Genomic DNA, 15,240 nt, shown 5'->3' with positions numbered 1-15,240 from the left:
TAGGGTTCATACCAGATAGGCTCTAATGCCTGACAGCGAATCCCTGGTTCGATTCCCGGGCTGGCCGGATCATTTGCTGCATGATTTTACTCCCCTGCTCTCTCCCACCTTTCCTGTCTCTCTATACTGACCAATCAAAATTAAAACAGAATTGCCCCAAAATAATCTTTTAAAAAAATAATAAGACGTTGCGGAATCACATCCGGACTTATTTGAAATAACCTTGAAATCTGTTCTTTACCTTATTTGCATTATTTTATCTCGACAACTACACAACACAATGAGAGTGGCAGGTTTACTGGCAAGTCAGCTTTAATGTGTTTCTCAAAAGCATCTGAAAACCATCAGATATTAAAGTAGCTCTCTGCAGAACACGGTACATCCTCACAGCACCGCCTTTTGGCAAAATCAGTCACAATGGTATTAATATGTTACTGTTTACAATAGTACTATATATAAATGTATTATATTCACATTATACACACAAAAAGAATTCTGAGCGTACTGTTGGTCTATGCACTGATGTGTAATACTTCATCATATTCCAAAAGAATATTAATTATGTCAAGTTTTTAAGTAAAAACATCTACCGTATGTTTTAAATGTTAACATATTCAACATTGTGTAGTAAATAAAAAATATCTTAATGATATCACTGACATTTAAAGGACTACTTCACCCATTTTTTACGTATCTTCATATAATTGGTCCTCACTGATGCTCATAATAATATATATATTTTTAATAATAGTTTTTAAAAAATCGACTCGTCTGTGTCTCAGAGGGCTGTGGCAGTTCAGAAACCCGCCCACCAGTGACATCATCGGTAGGCAGGTTTGGTCATTTCAAACAAGATTTCAAGATCTTTTATTAACACGAGAACAATGGCTTCTATTATAGAATGCTAACTTTCCAGGAATAGAAAGCCTGCATTTTCTATCAGCTTGGATTCCCCATCGATGATGTCACTGGTAGGCAGGTTTCTGAACTGTCCACATCCCTCATCTGAGACACAGACTGAGAAGACAAAAGTGTTATTATAATGAGAATTAGTGAGGACCAATTATACAAAGATAGGTTGAAAATGGGTGACGTGGTCCTTTAAGGACCTGTAACTTTCTTGTACACAGCTCCGTATCAAGTAATTCACGTCGGTCCTTGATTGCGGCTTCCTAGAAAACATTTAGAGTGAACTCCCTACAGATGTCTGCTCATAAAAACTAACATGAGGATTCACTGGGTGACACTCCATGAGGGTCACATGATGCGGTCACTGCAGTCAGTATCACAGCGGCTTCTGCAAGTCACGACAAAGATTTACACTGAGAGAATCAAAGATCAAAGCAGTTTGCATATCGTCCACTGTCGGGCGGGAAACCCTGTTTGTCCAAAACCGTTACTTTTCAGGAAATGGATCCAATGTAGTTATTATTTAGTCTTAATCTCTTTTTAATCGTTTTCATTGGTTAAATATTTATAAAACAGTCACTTCGAAGGCTCGGCACGCTCGACTAGATATGAACTGTCTGAACTCTGCTGGGCGCAGGTTCCAAGCAATAATAAACATCTACGCATTTTTGATGTGAAATATTTATAAAACCCACATTCAGACTTCACTTAACCACTTTCAACCTGGTATCCCTATTTTGGGCATGTCATTATAGGTGAAAATCTCTTAACCTTTTCAAAATGATCTACAAGCTCTGACGCGCTGTGAGCTTGTAGATAGGCTATTTCCGCTTTTGCGTGACACTGTCATGTGGCAAAGTATAAAATAGGGCATTCATTTATGAAAAATTTGAAATGTAGATATACCATTTCCTTTCTGCTCTGCAGTGACGATATAGAGTTCTTTAGTGTCTCACCCAAGACGTGTCGCTTGTCCTACATGGTCATATTTCTCTCCCTTTGCTCTCCATCTGCCGTTAATGCCCATTCATAAGCTAATTCATCAACCAATTGCCTGTTTGCATGCCCACCCTTTGCAAAACAGTGCTGTGCTGTATATTAGATTATCCAAACAACTAGCTGTGTTTCATTTCCATTTTTTTAAGTACCTTCACAAATGACTTGACATGCTCTATAAAAGTAGAAATGTCCCTGAATTGCTACCAGTATAACTATATTAGCTGTTGTGTCTGCAGTCCTCACAATGACCCGTTGTGAGACAAAGGGCTGCCGGCCAGACGTATCCATATTCTGGGGAAAACCTTCGGCAGAAAATAGCAGATCGACAAGCTCACGACCCGTCGCATTTTCAGCTAGATATTTAATGTAGAGGGAAAACGGAAAAGTCACTAGTATAGAGCCCTGAGGGACTCTGTTCAACAACTTATGGGGTTTAAGTGGTTAAAGCGCAACTCGTATTGCATAATCAGTCACTCTAGCATTCTGGGGAAAAATCTGTACTGAAGCGATCGTGATATGCTTGTTCTTAAGTGTCGTTGTAAGTGGTAAGTTGAGGATTATGCATTTACTAAAGACATATCTGTCTTCTACTCAAGACAGACACAGTTTTCTACAAAAATGCTTAATACTGTCATCTATGACACTGATTCTCAACCACCAAAGGTTCTAATGGACCGCTACGGGTCTGAGGGTTACATTAACACTGAGAATTTTACCGTGTAGACTGGGGTCCCAGAGATAAAACACTGTATCAAATGTGGGGTCCGTGGCCTAATGCAGTGAATGTGATTCGCAAAGGTTTATATTTCAGTTTGATAGGCATCAGGCCACAGACACCCATTTGATACAGTTTGCTAGCTCTGGGACCCCTATCGACACAGTAAAATCCTCCGTGTTAATTTAAACAGACCCATAAGTATCCATTTGTACTCTCTGAGTTACATTTGGACCCCTGGTGGTCCCCGGGCTCCACGTTGAGAACCAGTGATCTATGGCATGTCTAGTGTTTCTTATCCCCCCTGACAGTTCTATTGGACAACAGGTGTCACCATCAAGATGATGGTTCTCAAATGGCAGACGCACAGAATGTAGGAATATCTTCAGTCCCCCATTGAATGTGTATTTATTTACTCTCACTTTCTGCTCACGTCTGGGGCACGACTGTAAGAGTTGGGGTCTGGGGACAGTGGACTTTTCACTCCCCTTCCCAGTGTTTTCATTTTTTTCAGAATTCAGACCTGAGAGGGACGCGAAAACAGTGGGAAACGCCAGAGAGCAGGTTCTGGCAGGACTTGACCCTTGGCCAGCAGGGGTACATGTGGTTCAAGAGGGAGGTTAATGTTTTTATCCAACGCACACCGCCTCCGGGCACATTTAGAATATTCTCATCCCTCGTCTTGGCTGGAAACAGACATGTCTGATTGGTTTGCTGGAAGGAGGTCGGGTGTGAGGAGGAGGAGGAGGAGGTGGTGGGGTCAGTTACTCTGGTTGCTGACTGGAGGGAACTCGTTCTCGTCGTCGAGACACACAGGTCCCTCTGCGAATTCGTGCTCTGGAATGACCTCTCCCTTCTGAGCTCCCGCATCTTCGGAGTAGCCTGGGTAGAGAGAGACAAGGGGTTAGGGACAGATGTCAAGCAATTATAAAACCCCAGCGTCCCTATTCTGGGGCCGAACGTTCGTTGAAAATAGCCGATCTACAAGCTCACTATGCGTCGTGTTACGAGTTTGTAGATCGGCTATTTTCAGCAGAGATTTGATGTAGAGGGGGAAAAGGAGCGGAACAAGTATAGAGCATAAGTATATAGGGTTTAAGTGGTTAACGAGAACAGTTGAAGACAATATATCTGCGACCAAAAACATACAATAGTTTGAAATTACTATATTTATGCTACCAAATACAGCTACAAAGGGCTAGCTAAGTAACTATCACAGAATCAAGAGTGGTATATTTATCACTCACTCATACAGGTACTATTTGTAACAGTGAAATGTTACAAACCATGATTCAGGTGGAAGTTCTCACTGAAGTGTCAGAACCTAAGCTTAGCTAAGGTTCGGTCTATTGAAGCCAGTGTTGATTTTGACAGCAAACTTTGATTTAGTTTTAGTCATAGTCTTTTGAATGAAATTCCATTTAGTTTTAGTCATCTGAAACGTTTTAGTTTTTGTCTAGTTTTAGTCGACTAAATATCATAAGATTATAGTCGACTAAATCTACAGTTGATTTAGTCGACGAAAAAATATTTTGGCGGTGCCGTGATGGTGTCGTAATGCCTGATTTTACACCTGCATGAAAATAGCAGATCTACAAGCTCGAGACGCGTTGTGAGCTTGTAGATCTGCTATTTTCAGAGCGCAGCACCTGAGCGCGACCAAACATAAAATAAAATGACTTGTCTTTTAGTTCTACTGGATCTCTTCTCCACTAGTCCCTCCCTAACATTTTAGTCTAGTTTTTATTTGTTGACGAAATTGTCAATACATTTAGTCTTAGTTTTAGTCATCATAGCTTAGTTTTTATTTAGTTTTTATCTTAGTTTTCGTCAGTGAAAAAAAGGTAGTCGACGAACATTTTTCGTCATAGTTTTAGTCGACGAAATCAACACTGATTGAAGCATTGTGACAGTTACCCATAAGGGTGGTTGACGAGGGTGGGGTGGAAGGGAGTGCCACGGTGGCAGCGTATGACTGGGTGGCTGGCTGGGGCGGGACATCCGGTGACTCTGCATCTTCCTCTTGTTCCCCTGGCTCCTCATCTGACTCAAACAGCCTTAAAGAAGAAGAAAGCATTTTAGGCATTCACTAAAATGTCCACTGGTGGTTCCAATGCAACCACATCGGACATATGTGTCACAGTTATGAAATGATCGCCTAATCGCAATTATTTGAGATAATCGTAATTATTTGAGATAATCGCAATTATTTGAGATTATCGCAATACATTTTTGATTGTGTAATCGTGACAGCCCTAATCGGAATTAACCCGGGCAAACAAAAAGACCTCACGACCACACCAGTCGATTTCACTAATTAGTTCACCGTCAACCAGGATGCCAACCTGAACATAAACCAGTACTGCATAAACATGTGTTAACATGTATGCAAGTTGATGACCCATGACCCGAACTAGTGAAAATAGCAGATCTACCAGCTCACAACGCGTCGCATCACGTTTAATTAAAATAATTACTACCCAAATTTAGGAAATTAACAGAAATACTTAACCACATGGACCCTAGCGTCCCTAGGAAAGGACTCATTTATATACTCTGCAGCAGTTAAGGTCTTTTCAGACGGGAAGTGTCCGACACGCCTATATAATTAATTTTCAATGAGAGGCGGGCGATTATTTGGGACGCGCAGAGAAGTTGACGGGCGGTGAGGCGAGCAGGCGCGGTCCCGTGAAATTCTCGCACTCGTACTCGTTTGTGCACACGTGGGCAGGCGGTGAGAGCTGGATTGTGGTGAGCTTTTGTTTTCCCCGCACCGCGTAGGAGGACAAAACAACAATGATCGAGGCGCGATCGCCGCTGATCCGAGCGGTAATGCCCGCGTCCACCGCTTCCCGTCTGTAAAGACCTTAACATGGAACAGCTCACCTGCAAGCCTTACTAAGTCGATTAGCTCCATTGTTAACTTCAAGTCCTCCATAAAGAGCTGGCTGAGTAACAGCTGAACCTAACAATCAATTAATTGAGTTGTAAGTAAGCCATTTACAACAACATTGTACTACGTAGTATAAATCAGGCTTCAGTGTGTTATGATTCGGTGGACACTTTGACAGGGCACAAAGCCTATAACAAGAATTGTGACCTTTTTGTCAATGGAGAGTCACTCTATATGAGCCATGTAATCACTAAGTTATACACACACACACACACACACACACACACACACACACACACACACACACACACACACACACACACACACACACACACACACACACACACACACACACACACACACACACAGACCTGTGTTTTTGGACAAGGACACACTCTCCCCCGTCCTGAGGATCCACATTATAGATGTAGAGATGGCCATCTGAGGACGCTACAAGCAACCGAGGCAACTTCTGAATCCTGACAAATAACACACACAACTATCATGTTATCAAACAAACACACATATGCACATGTTATATTGTCCCCTCATTCCAAGAATTATATTGTCCTTAGTACAGTATGTAACTCGAAGGTGTGCCATGTTGCCCTTGTCTCTTGAGGTACACAATGACGCAAGATGATGCTTTTATCGTAGTTGTATCACAGTTTAATTAGTAGATCGTCACACTTGATACTTGAATTCACCTTTTGGCAGCACCGGTCCGTGCATTAGCAAGGTGCGTAAGTACCTAGGTGAGGGTACCTGACTGACGTCAGTGAGGTGCCTAATTGAATGAGATCGGAAACAGCTGCTCAGGTCGATTAGCTGACTGTCAATGGGAGAGGAAGACACTTACAGCGGGAATGCTTGACAACAAGCAGTGTCTGCTGCTTCCCTTTTCTATGCGTAATGTATGTGGAACATATGCGGAACCTCTTCTACAAATAAATGATGATGATGATGATAAACAATTTTCAAAAAAAGCAAGGTTTGTAGTTGAAACTACCACCCAGGCTGGTCGAAACTTTATCCGTGGCATTGCAGAGGCCTATAGGTGCCTATGTACAAATGCACCACACCTAACTCGCTGATGTGCTGACCATTTAAACTAACTGTGTATACTGCAGAAAAAAGAGAGAGTTTAGTCACCCTGATGAAGGCATTGTTGCCACAACGCGTAGGTGCATTTTTTATTGCTATATTATTGCTATACATTAGCCAGACTATTAAAGGCTTTTTAACTTTTCCACAAGAGTGCCTTGGTCTCATCCTTTTTTGCATTAACTGTGTATACTGCTGAAGCTTCTTAACTAAAGAGATTTAGGGGGGAGTATTAACTATGCAGTTTATTGATAATTCATCGCAGGGCTTTCGGACGCGACAGAAGTCTTTAATGTTTCCAGTGAAGTGAAGGTAAATTCCCACACATGTGGAACGATCTGTCTAGTCTGTGTCTCCCTGTTATGTCTTACGTGGCCAGGGCAGTGACATTCTTCAGGCCAAACATGTTGAGTCGTACGGTGGCGAAGGCTCGGTCCTGGTTCATCATGTCAGACACCTGGGCCGGCAGGTAGGTGCTGGCTGCCGAGAACATTTTCCCCATGTAGGCCGACCATGTAGGGGACTCTACCTCTCGACTTGGGGAGGAGTTGATGGTGGAGGGGTTGGACACAAAGCATGGGTCATAGTTAAATGTGAATCTACACTATGGATAATTTGTAAAAAAAAGAAAATATGGAAGAAAAAAGGTTTATATACCACGGCACTGAAAAATAATAGACCACCTAGGGAGATACGACATAATGATTAGCCGCGTGGGGTACATTAATTCTCTAACACTGGTAACGAAAAGAGACAGATCAGACAGCTAAAAGATTTCAATGTGCAGAACATACAATATAGGACTTCCAAATTCATAGAAGTGGTCCAATTCATAACTGACACCTGGTGACAGAAATACGTACGTTACTGTAGCTACTGTACATTGAATGAATGAATGACTTATTTTTTTCTAAGGTAACAGTTAGCTGTGGTATAATGGGGTTAATATGGTATACTTACACCCCCTTTAACCAGCCTGGAGCCTTATTCATCCTCTGACTCATAGACAAAAACTGTTGATGTTTTTTTGTGTAAAATTTGCCCTGATTATTCATAGCTTTGGATCAATAGTCCAATAGTCTAAAAATATTTGTTTCCCCCTCCACTCTAGTGTGTACAGTATGAGTGTGTTTACCTGGGGCTGTGCTGCTCCAGTTTGAAAATGTGGACTGTCTCAGTGTTGCTGGAGGCACACAAGAACTGGCCATCTGCACTGAAGGACAGTGAGCTGATGCTAACATATCTGACACACACACACACACACACACACACACACACGCACACGCACACGCACACACACACACACACACACACACACACACACACACACACACACACACACAGACAAGTAAGATAATATACTACACATTATTGTGTAGCAAATTATATAATTTTACAAGTCATAATTAGTTAGCTTGTTTCTAACTGTGTTACTAAAATGTTAATTTAGTTCTAAAGACCTATTCGCATGGGACAAATATTACCTGGGAACTGGTAATTTGTAATAATTGTGGAGGTCATCTGTAAAGTAAGAATTCCAGGCCAAATTACATACCGTATTACAGCAAACAGAGGTGATCTGATAATAATGGTCCCATGCGAATTACCATCTCAGTAATAAAAACGTTTTTTTTTTTTGTGTTCTCCGCTCCTTTTTTATTGTTATTTTAATGTCTTAATTACATGAGGTCACCAGGTAATTCTAGTCCTGTGTGAATAGGGCTGGCTTTAGAGTGTAAAAACGCACTCTGGCCCGCCGGGGTGCGTTTCTTCACTCTCCGCGTTGAAGCATTAAAGGATTTTACTTTGTAGATAGAAGTGTATGCGTGGTACTTACCTTTTCATCCCCCGTCGGAACTCAAACAGCCTCTGGCCCTCAGGGACGGTGAAGACTCTGATTACAGTACCCTGGATAGAGGAAAATAGAGGAAAACAGACAGCGAGAATGACTGGACTGACAAAAGGGACGAGGGAGAAAGTCACGGTAGAGAAAAACAAAAGAGAGATACAGTATGGATGGATGGATGGATGGATGGATGAGGAGAAGCTCTGACCTTCTCTGAGGCACTGGCCACTTTGTTTCCTGAGGCGTTGAAGGTGAGAGCAGCCAGAGGGCTGTCATGGGCTGGGATCATGGTCACTGTACTCTGAGAGACAAAAGCAGTGTTTTCTAATCATCATTTCATTTCTGGTATGAAAAGAAAAGAAAAGAAGAACAAAAACAAACAAAAAAGATCATTGAATATTATTTTGAAGGAGGGCTATCTTGATGTTTTACTGGGTAAACACAGCAAGTATTAAGGGCCATATTTTGGGGCAGGTGGGTTGTGTGAGGCATGTAGCAGATGGGTGAATTGGCATGTCTAGAGGCAAAGTGGCATGTTTTCCCCGCCTGTGTTTGTTTGGTGTTTTGGTGGTTGGTGTTTTGGATTGGATGGATGGAGAGTCCAGCTGATTGTCCGCGGACTTTTGCCTTTCATAGTCAGTGTATTGGAGGCACACTAAGAGCGTACCAACCCCATTTTATAAACAACCCTTCAGGTCACACTGGACAGGTCACACTCACAGGTACACATGGATTAAAGCAATCCATTTGGTATACAACTGTGTAGTTTTCTACTGAATCTGGATAGGTTTCTGAGAAGCATCTCACCCACATCAACAATGCCCTATGTTGTGTGACATTGTAAACTGAACCTATTAAAAATGTTTGTTTTGTCAGACCATTCTAAACTATTTTAGTTTGTTTTCATTTTACGTTAAGCCATTCCAAACTGTTTTAGTTAGTTTGTTTTCATTTGTCATTTAATGTGATGATATATACTATTTATACCCCCCCCCCCACACACACACACACACACACACACTAGTGCTTTTCCTTAACTATTAGCACAAATATGTAAAATGTGTACACACGGACACATATCCTGCACACTTGTACAGTGTGAGACGTATTCATTGTATTTGCTATTTCCTCCCAATATAATCTTACATCATCTGCTCTTGGCGGTCTGCAACACACCCACACATACGTAAATAATATACTCAGCCTAATTCAAATGGTAAATGGACTGCATTTATATAGCACCTTTCTTGTCTGTCTGACCTTCAAAGCGCTTTCCAAGCGCTATTTAACATTCATCCATTTACACCCACATTCACACACCGACGGTGGAGGAAACCATGCAAGGCACCAACCTGCCCATCTGGATGTATCTTGCTAAATGACATTTCAACACGCATCCAGGAGGAACTGAGGATGGAACCGAGAACCTAGTTCCACTCTACTACTACTCAACTCTAACTCTGGTCCAGAAAAGGCCAAAAGTCCATCACCACACCAGTGAAGTTGTTGAACGCACTTCATGCTCATTAACCAGTTTCCCCAAAATAGGCCCTAATTGTGGGTGTGTGTCATTCAGTAGTTACTGTGTTTCTTCAGAAAAAAATGAATTAAATCCCCCTCAAAATCTATTATTTATTTTATTAAAATCCTTTTCTCTCTTTTATAATCGATTAAATCAATTACTTCCCTATTACCTACAGCTGTGTTTACCTGTCAAAATGGCTGCTGCAAAAAGGAACCAGTAGGAGAGAGGTAAATCTTGTGTGCCGATGAAGGCTAGAGAGCATTTTGTGTGGAACTGCAATAAAAAACAAAAATAATCCCACTAATGGTGGCCTCACCAGGGTGTTGGCATCATAGATAATGATCTCTCCAATGGTGGCACTGCCAGGATAGGCCAGGTATGAGTTTCCATGGTTCACAGACAGGGCACACAGACCTAGCGGAGGTTGACAGGATCAAGTTATATGACTCGTATTTCATATGGGTGTGCATGTATGCAGTATTTATGCTTGGTTCTTTGTCGTGTATGTGTATGTTTTTGAGTGTATTGTACCTGAAGGGTTCGTGGGTGTGTTGAGTAGTGTTTTGAGCAGTTTCATGTCTTTGATGTTATGGATGTAGATAGACTCCTCCAGACACACCACCAGCCTCTGTCGGTGAGAGACAGAGGAAGATTAATGACAATGACAGGGACATTAATGATGAGGGGGATCAGCTTAGACAAAATCAGGAACTAGAAGTTTCAACTGTGTAGTCACTATTCATATTTAATTTCATACATAGCATATAAGTGTCAAGAGTTTAATGTGCGACAGATTAATTAATATGACTTACTTACACTGTAAAATCCTCCGTATTAATAAGGGTCTGTTATTATACTCTAAGAGTAAAATCAACGCTGAGGATTTTACTGTCTAGAACCAATAAAGATTCTTGTTATCTAGAGGGATTTAGCATAATAATAAGGAGTTTGGTATCATGCTCAAGGACACATCAGAAGGATGGACATGGGCCGTGTCTGTGGCAAGCATCGAACTAGCAACCTTCTGCTAATGGGATGCTCTTGTCTCTCTCGCTTTCTGGCTTATTTTGCTTGTGGCTTGTAGATCAGCTACTACGCTACGTCACCAACACCCCCCCTTCCCCCTATATCATTGGTTCTCAAAGTGGGGTCCAGGGACCCCCAGGGGTCCGTGGGGGCGTTCCGGTGGGTCCCCAACAAAATGTGTTAATATAGCATCGTAATAATTTGAACCACTTTAACCTTTTATACTTTGGTTGTTCAAAAATAGCAGATCTACAAGCTCATAGTGCAGCACCGAGTGCTAAAAATCTGAACGTTTTTGCAAACCTTTGAATATATATTCTTTTAAAGCGAACATTTGCAACTCAAATCTTTGCTTCTGGGGGTCCCTGGAACAAAATATTTTGAGATGGGGGTCTGCGGCCAAATACATATCATTTTGGGGGTCCTTGACATGAAAATGTTTGAGAACCACTGCCCTATATGACCTATGACCTCTCCATTACCTGTCTGTTGAGCCTGACACCCAAGATGTTGCTAGAGTAGCTGTAGTTGCAGATCTCTGTGCCCTTCTTGAAGTGATAGACGTTCATCCTGCGTGGCACAGACAGGCTGACCACCACCACCAGACTGCTGGAAAACAAGCGCTCCACGATGAACACGTCTGGACACTCGGCTGGGAGAGGGAATGGGAAGGTAAGGGAGAGGAAGGAGATTAGGGTGCGTGTACGTGTTACAGTGACCAGACATCCCGTTTTGGCTTCTTATTTAGATTCTGGCCCTTTAAATTATTAGGCAATCAAATTGTTATACCGTTGCCTATACGCCAAATATGCATAAAATCGTATAAATAAAATGTTTAAATAAATGTTTATCCTCAGATACAAGTATAGCTCTATAAGCTGAAAGCAAGATTACAACTACTGTAGATAAGGAAGTGAGCTTTCTCACATTTGCCTGTTGCTTCGATTTGTGACAACAGCATTATGGTCGTTATTGTAGGCAATTAGCTAACTGAGCTTTGTTTGCATGCGAGATTAAAATCCCAGCTCTCGGATAAGGAACACGTTTAAGTTCCAGCTTCCTCAAACAGACTCCAGTCCATCTCTTTGTTACAACAACAAGGACTAGAAAACGTAGCTCCCCTAGATGTTTACTTTGACTACAAGGGAGTTGGCAAAGTAAACAAGTCTGAGCTCCTTGAGACTTCACTCTGTCATCACAGGCAGAACACTGTACTGTACTGTGTATAACTAGAGCCCGACCAGTGCCAGATTTTGGGCGTCTGATGTGATCCCATGTGATCCTATGCTTCGATCCTATGTTTTGACCGATATTTTATACACACCGTGCATACTACCGATCCACAGGTTCTGTGTTGCATAGGTAACTTTATATAGTTACAGTTGTGTAATGCATACTTACGAATAAGCTATTTTAAGACGATGTATAGAATGAAAGATGCTGTTTCCAATAACTCTTACCTCCCTCGTGGATGCAGTCCAGTTTGTCCACCGAGGTGACAGAGAAGAGCCTATAACCAGTCTTGGTTCCTATCGACAGTGATCTGAGAGACACACAAAGAGAGAAACTTAACTAACAATCAAAGCATCAAAGTTTGAAAGACGGCACTGTGCGAATACTCCCATAATAACATTACAGTCAGATAAGTGACAATGTAATTTCTCATTCTGATTTATTCCCAAAACTGTCTGGCAGATGTGATGATGAAATGCAATCTCCATCGCCATTTTCATTGTCCAGTGCCCTGCACAATGCAATGTTACATGAATCTATACTGCATATTTGTGCTACCATGCCTTTGCCTATTATGTATTGGTAATATTATGTTCACACATAATGAATCTTTACCATCTTATCAACTTAAGGCATGCACAATAAACTAAACATAGACAAAGGATAAATCACTGTTTTCATTGGTGAAACAAACTGAACCCAAAAAGTCAAAGGTTGTTGGCTCATAAGGGCAGCTTGCTACTGTAACTCAATACTGATGTTTACAAGTGTTTTGTGTTCAACACATTCACTCAATTATATGCCCTCTCACTCATTCACTCGCGCAGGTGCACAAATGCGTGCACGCTCACACACGCACACACACTCTCACACACACGCACACGCACACACACACACACACACACACACACACACACACACACACACACACACACACACACACACACACACACAGACACACACACACACACACACACACACACACACACACACACACACACACACACACACACACACACACACACACACACAGCTACACTGACCAGGATGTGAAATAAAAGGAATCAATGCCACGCTTCGGTGGTCTGACTGCCACTATAAATAGCCATCTTCCAGCGTGGCTGTGCACCGGGTGGTCAGTATGATACAAGCTGAGGTGAATTAGGTCAGATGACTTCTCATACCGCTCAACTGATAACTGTACCATCTTTGGTGATAAGGGGCAGCAGTGTTACGCCTATCTATGGCTATACAACAGAGGTACTGCAGACCTGAGAGGCGGCTGAGTTGGCAAACAAACAGGTGCCATCTAAAGAGTCAGAGCCATAATGCACAGATAATATCCCAGTGATTATACCTATACTAGATGTGTGAGGATAATTAAAACGGTTAAGGGTCATAAATGTTCATCTGAGGTATTTTTTTATACTTTATTAACAAGCTTACAGGTACAGGTAGTACAGTCAAAGGTTATGCTCAAACACAAAAAGCCCCAGGGGCATCCAAGGTGTCTCTCTTATCTTATGATTGTCTGAAGATGAAAGGAAAGAATTATAAGTGATAGGAACCGTGGACTGTTACTGGCATTGTCAGTTACACACCTGGTGAGTGCCCCAGCCAGGACAGGTGTTTAGGTAAAGGGGAAACACCTCAAACTGACATACACTGAATCAGTTATTCTGCCTTTAGTCTATCCCCTGGTGGGTGTCAGTGGCCATTGCTTATAAGTAGTGTATACACATATTTAATGATTTATTGACTGTAGCTGGATTATTGACATGGACAAAAAAGGATACAACTTTTTTAACAATTTTGAACTTTAGGTAGGACCAGCTCTCTGCTGTCTCCCTTATTATTGGTGATGCTTTTGATCTGTACACTCTGGTATGGCCACATGGGCTATTACATGGAAACACAACAACAAAGGAAAGGTGTGAACAGTCTGAATACAAGAGAGTAATGAAAGAAAAATACAACTCTAGTTAGTTGTTAGTTTGTTACCGTATAATATGGTCTATATCATAAACAATACTTCAGTCTGAACATGGCCTCGGTCACTTTTAACGCTTAACCGATAACAATTTGTGAAAATAAGACATTTGAATTATTAATTTGCGACAGACATGTCTACTTCCCTTTCAGCTGATATAAGCCTAATCTTCGCACAGATAAACTTATCAATACGCACACATACTCCCCGCTTCTAACATCAACCATTGTTCAGTACGACTACACACAGTGCCAGTACCATGTTATGCAACAGTCAAGTGCCACATGGAGAGAAGCAGCGGTGCTCGGTAAGGACAGGTCGCTTACGTGGTGTCCTGGTTGAACGAGGCACAGATCACACCGTGCTGTCCCGCGGAGGAGCCGTCGGCTGTCTCCGGCTGTGACTCCATCCCCGCCACTGATCACCCTCCACCGGGCGGGCGGTCGGAGGCCTCGGGATCAGATCGATCAGATCGCTCCTCTCCTCCCCGTCAGCAAGCGCCACGCGCACACAATCCAGGGAGCGGATTGTGTGTTTTTTTTTTAGCACGGGCTGTCTGAGGCCCGAGCGGACGTATACATATGCAACCACTCGATTCCAAAACTTAAAAGAGAATCAAAAGGAAACACGGGCTTCCCTGATGCATTGTTTCACCTCAGAGTGACGACAGTGTTATTATTGTGTTATTAACTTCAGTAGCTCAGACAGCAAAACAAAAACAGCTGATGGGTCGATGCGTCACTCTAACACACGTTTCTATTGGCTGTCATAGGCGGGCCAGTCTCCCCCGCCGCCTCTTCTAATTGGCCAAGCTATTGAAAGTCAGTAATTGATTGATCGTTTTGTCCATCCATCAACGTAAGTGCCGCCTATTTAGAGAGACCGGTCTTGTGATTGGCCAATTGTAGCTACTTTCAGTCTGGTCACTATAACCTCGCGTTACAAGGCTTTCCGAGTACCTGTGGAAAGCATGGTATCTATTTACTGTTCGGTGCTCAGA

At 42.2% G+C, this 15,240-nt stretch overlaps 1 protein-coding gene across 1 annotated transcript; it reads right to left on the bottom strand.

The window, feature by feature from the left end:
- Positions 1 to 130: 130 nt before the first annotated feature.
- Positions 131 to 14,974, bottom strand: LOC308104011 (WD repeat domain phosphoinositide-interacting protein 1-like). The gene is made up of 12 exons (XM_080454261.1): positions 14,567 to 14,974; positions 12,478 to 12,560; positions 11,500 to 11,669; positions 10,523 to 10,619; positions 10,308 to 10,405; positions 8,675 to 8,767; positions 8,458 to 8,528; positions 7,756 to 7,863; positions 6,992 to 7,156; positions 5,888 to 5,995; positions 4,541 to 4,680; positions 131 to 3,505 (listed from the first exon to the last, which is right to left on the bottom strand). Exons 1-12 carry the CDS (start codon positions 14,647 to 14,649, stop codon positions 3,384 to 3,386), a joined length of 1,338 nt encoding a protein of 445 aa, XP_080310387.1. The 5' UTR covers positions 14,650 to 14,974; the 3' UTR covers positions 131 to 3,383.
- Between the last annotated feature and the right edge of the window lie 266 nt (positions 14,975 to 15,240).

Source organism: Gymnoscopelus braueri (genome assembly GCF_963280865.1).
Source record: "Gymnoscopelus braueri genome assembly, chromosome: 17".
In the NCBI taxonomy this organism is placed as follows: domain Eukaryota; kingdom Metazoa; phylum Chordata; class Actinopteri; order Myctophiformes; family Myctophidae; genus Gymnoscopelus; species Gymnoscopelus braueri.
This window is presented reverse-complemented; position numbering and strand designations above follow the sequence as displayed.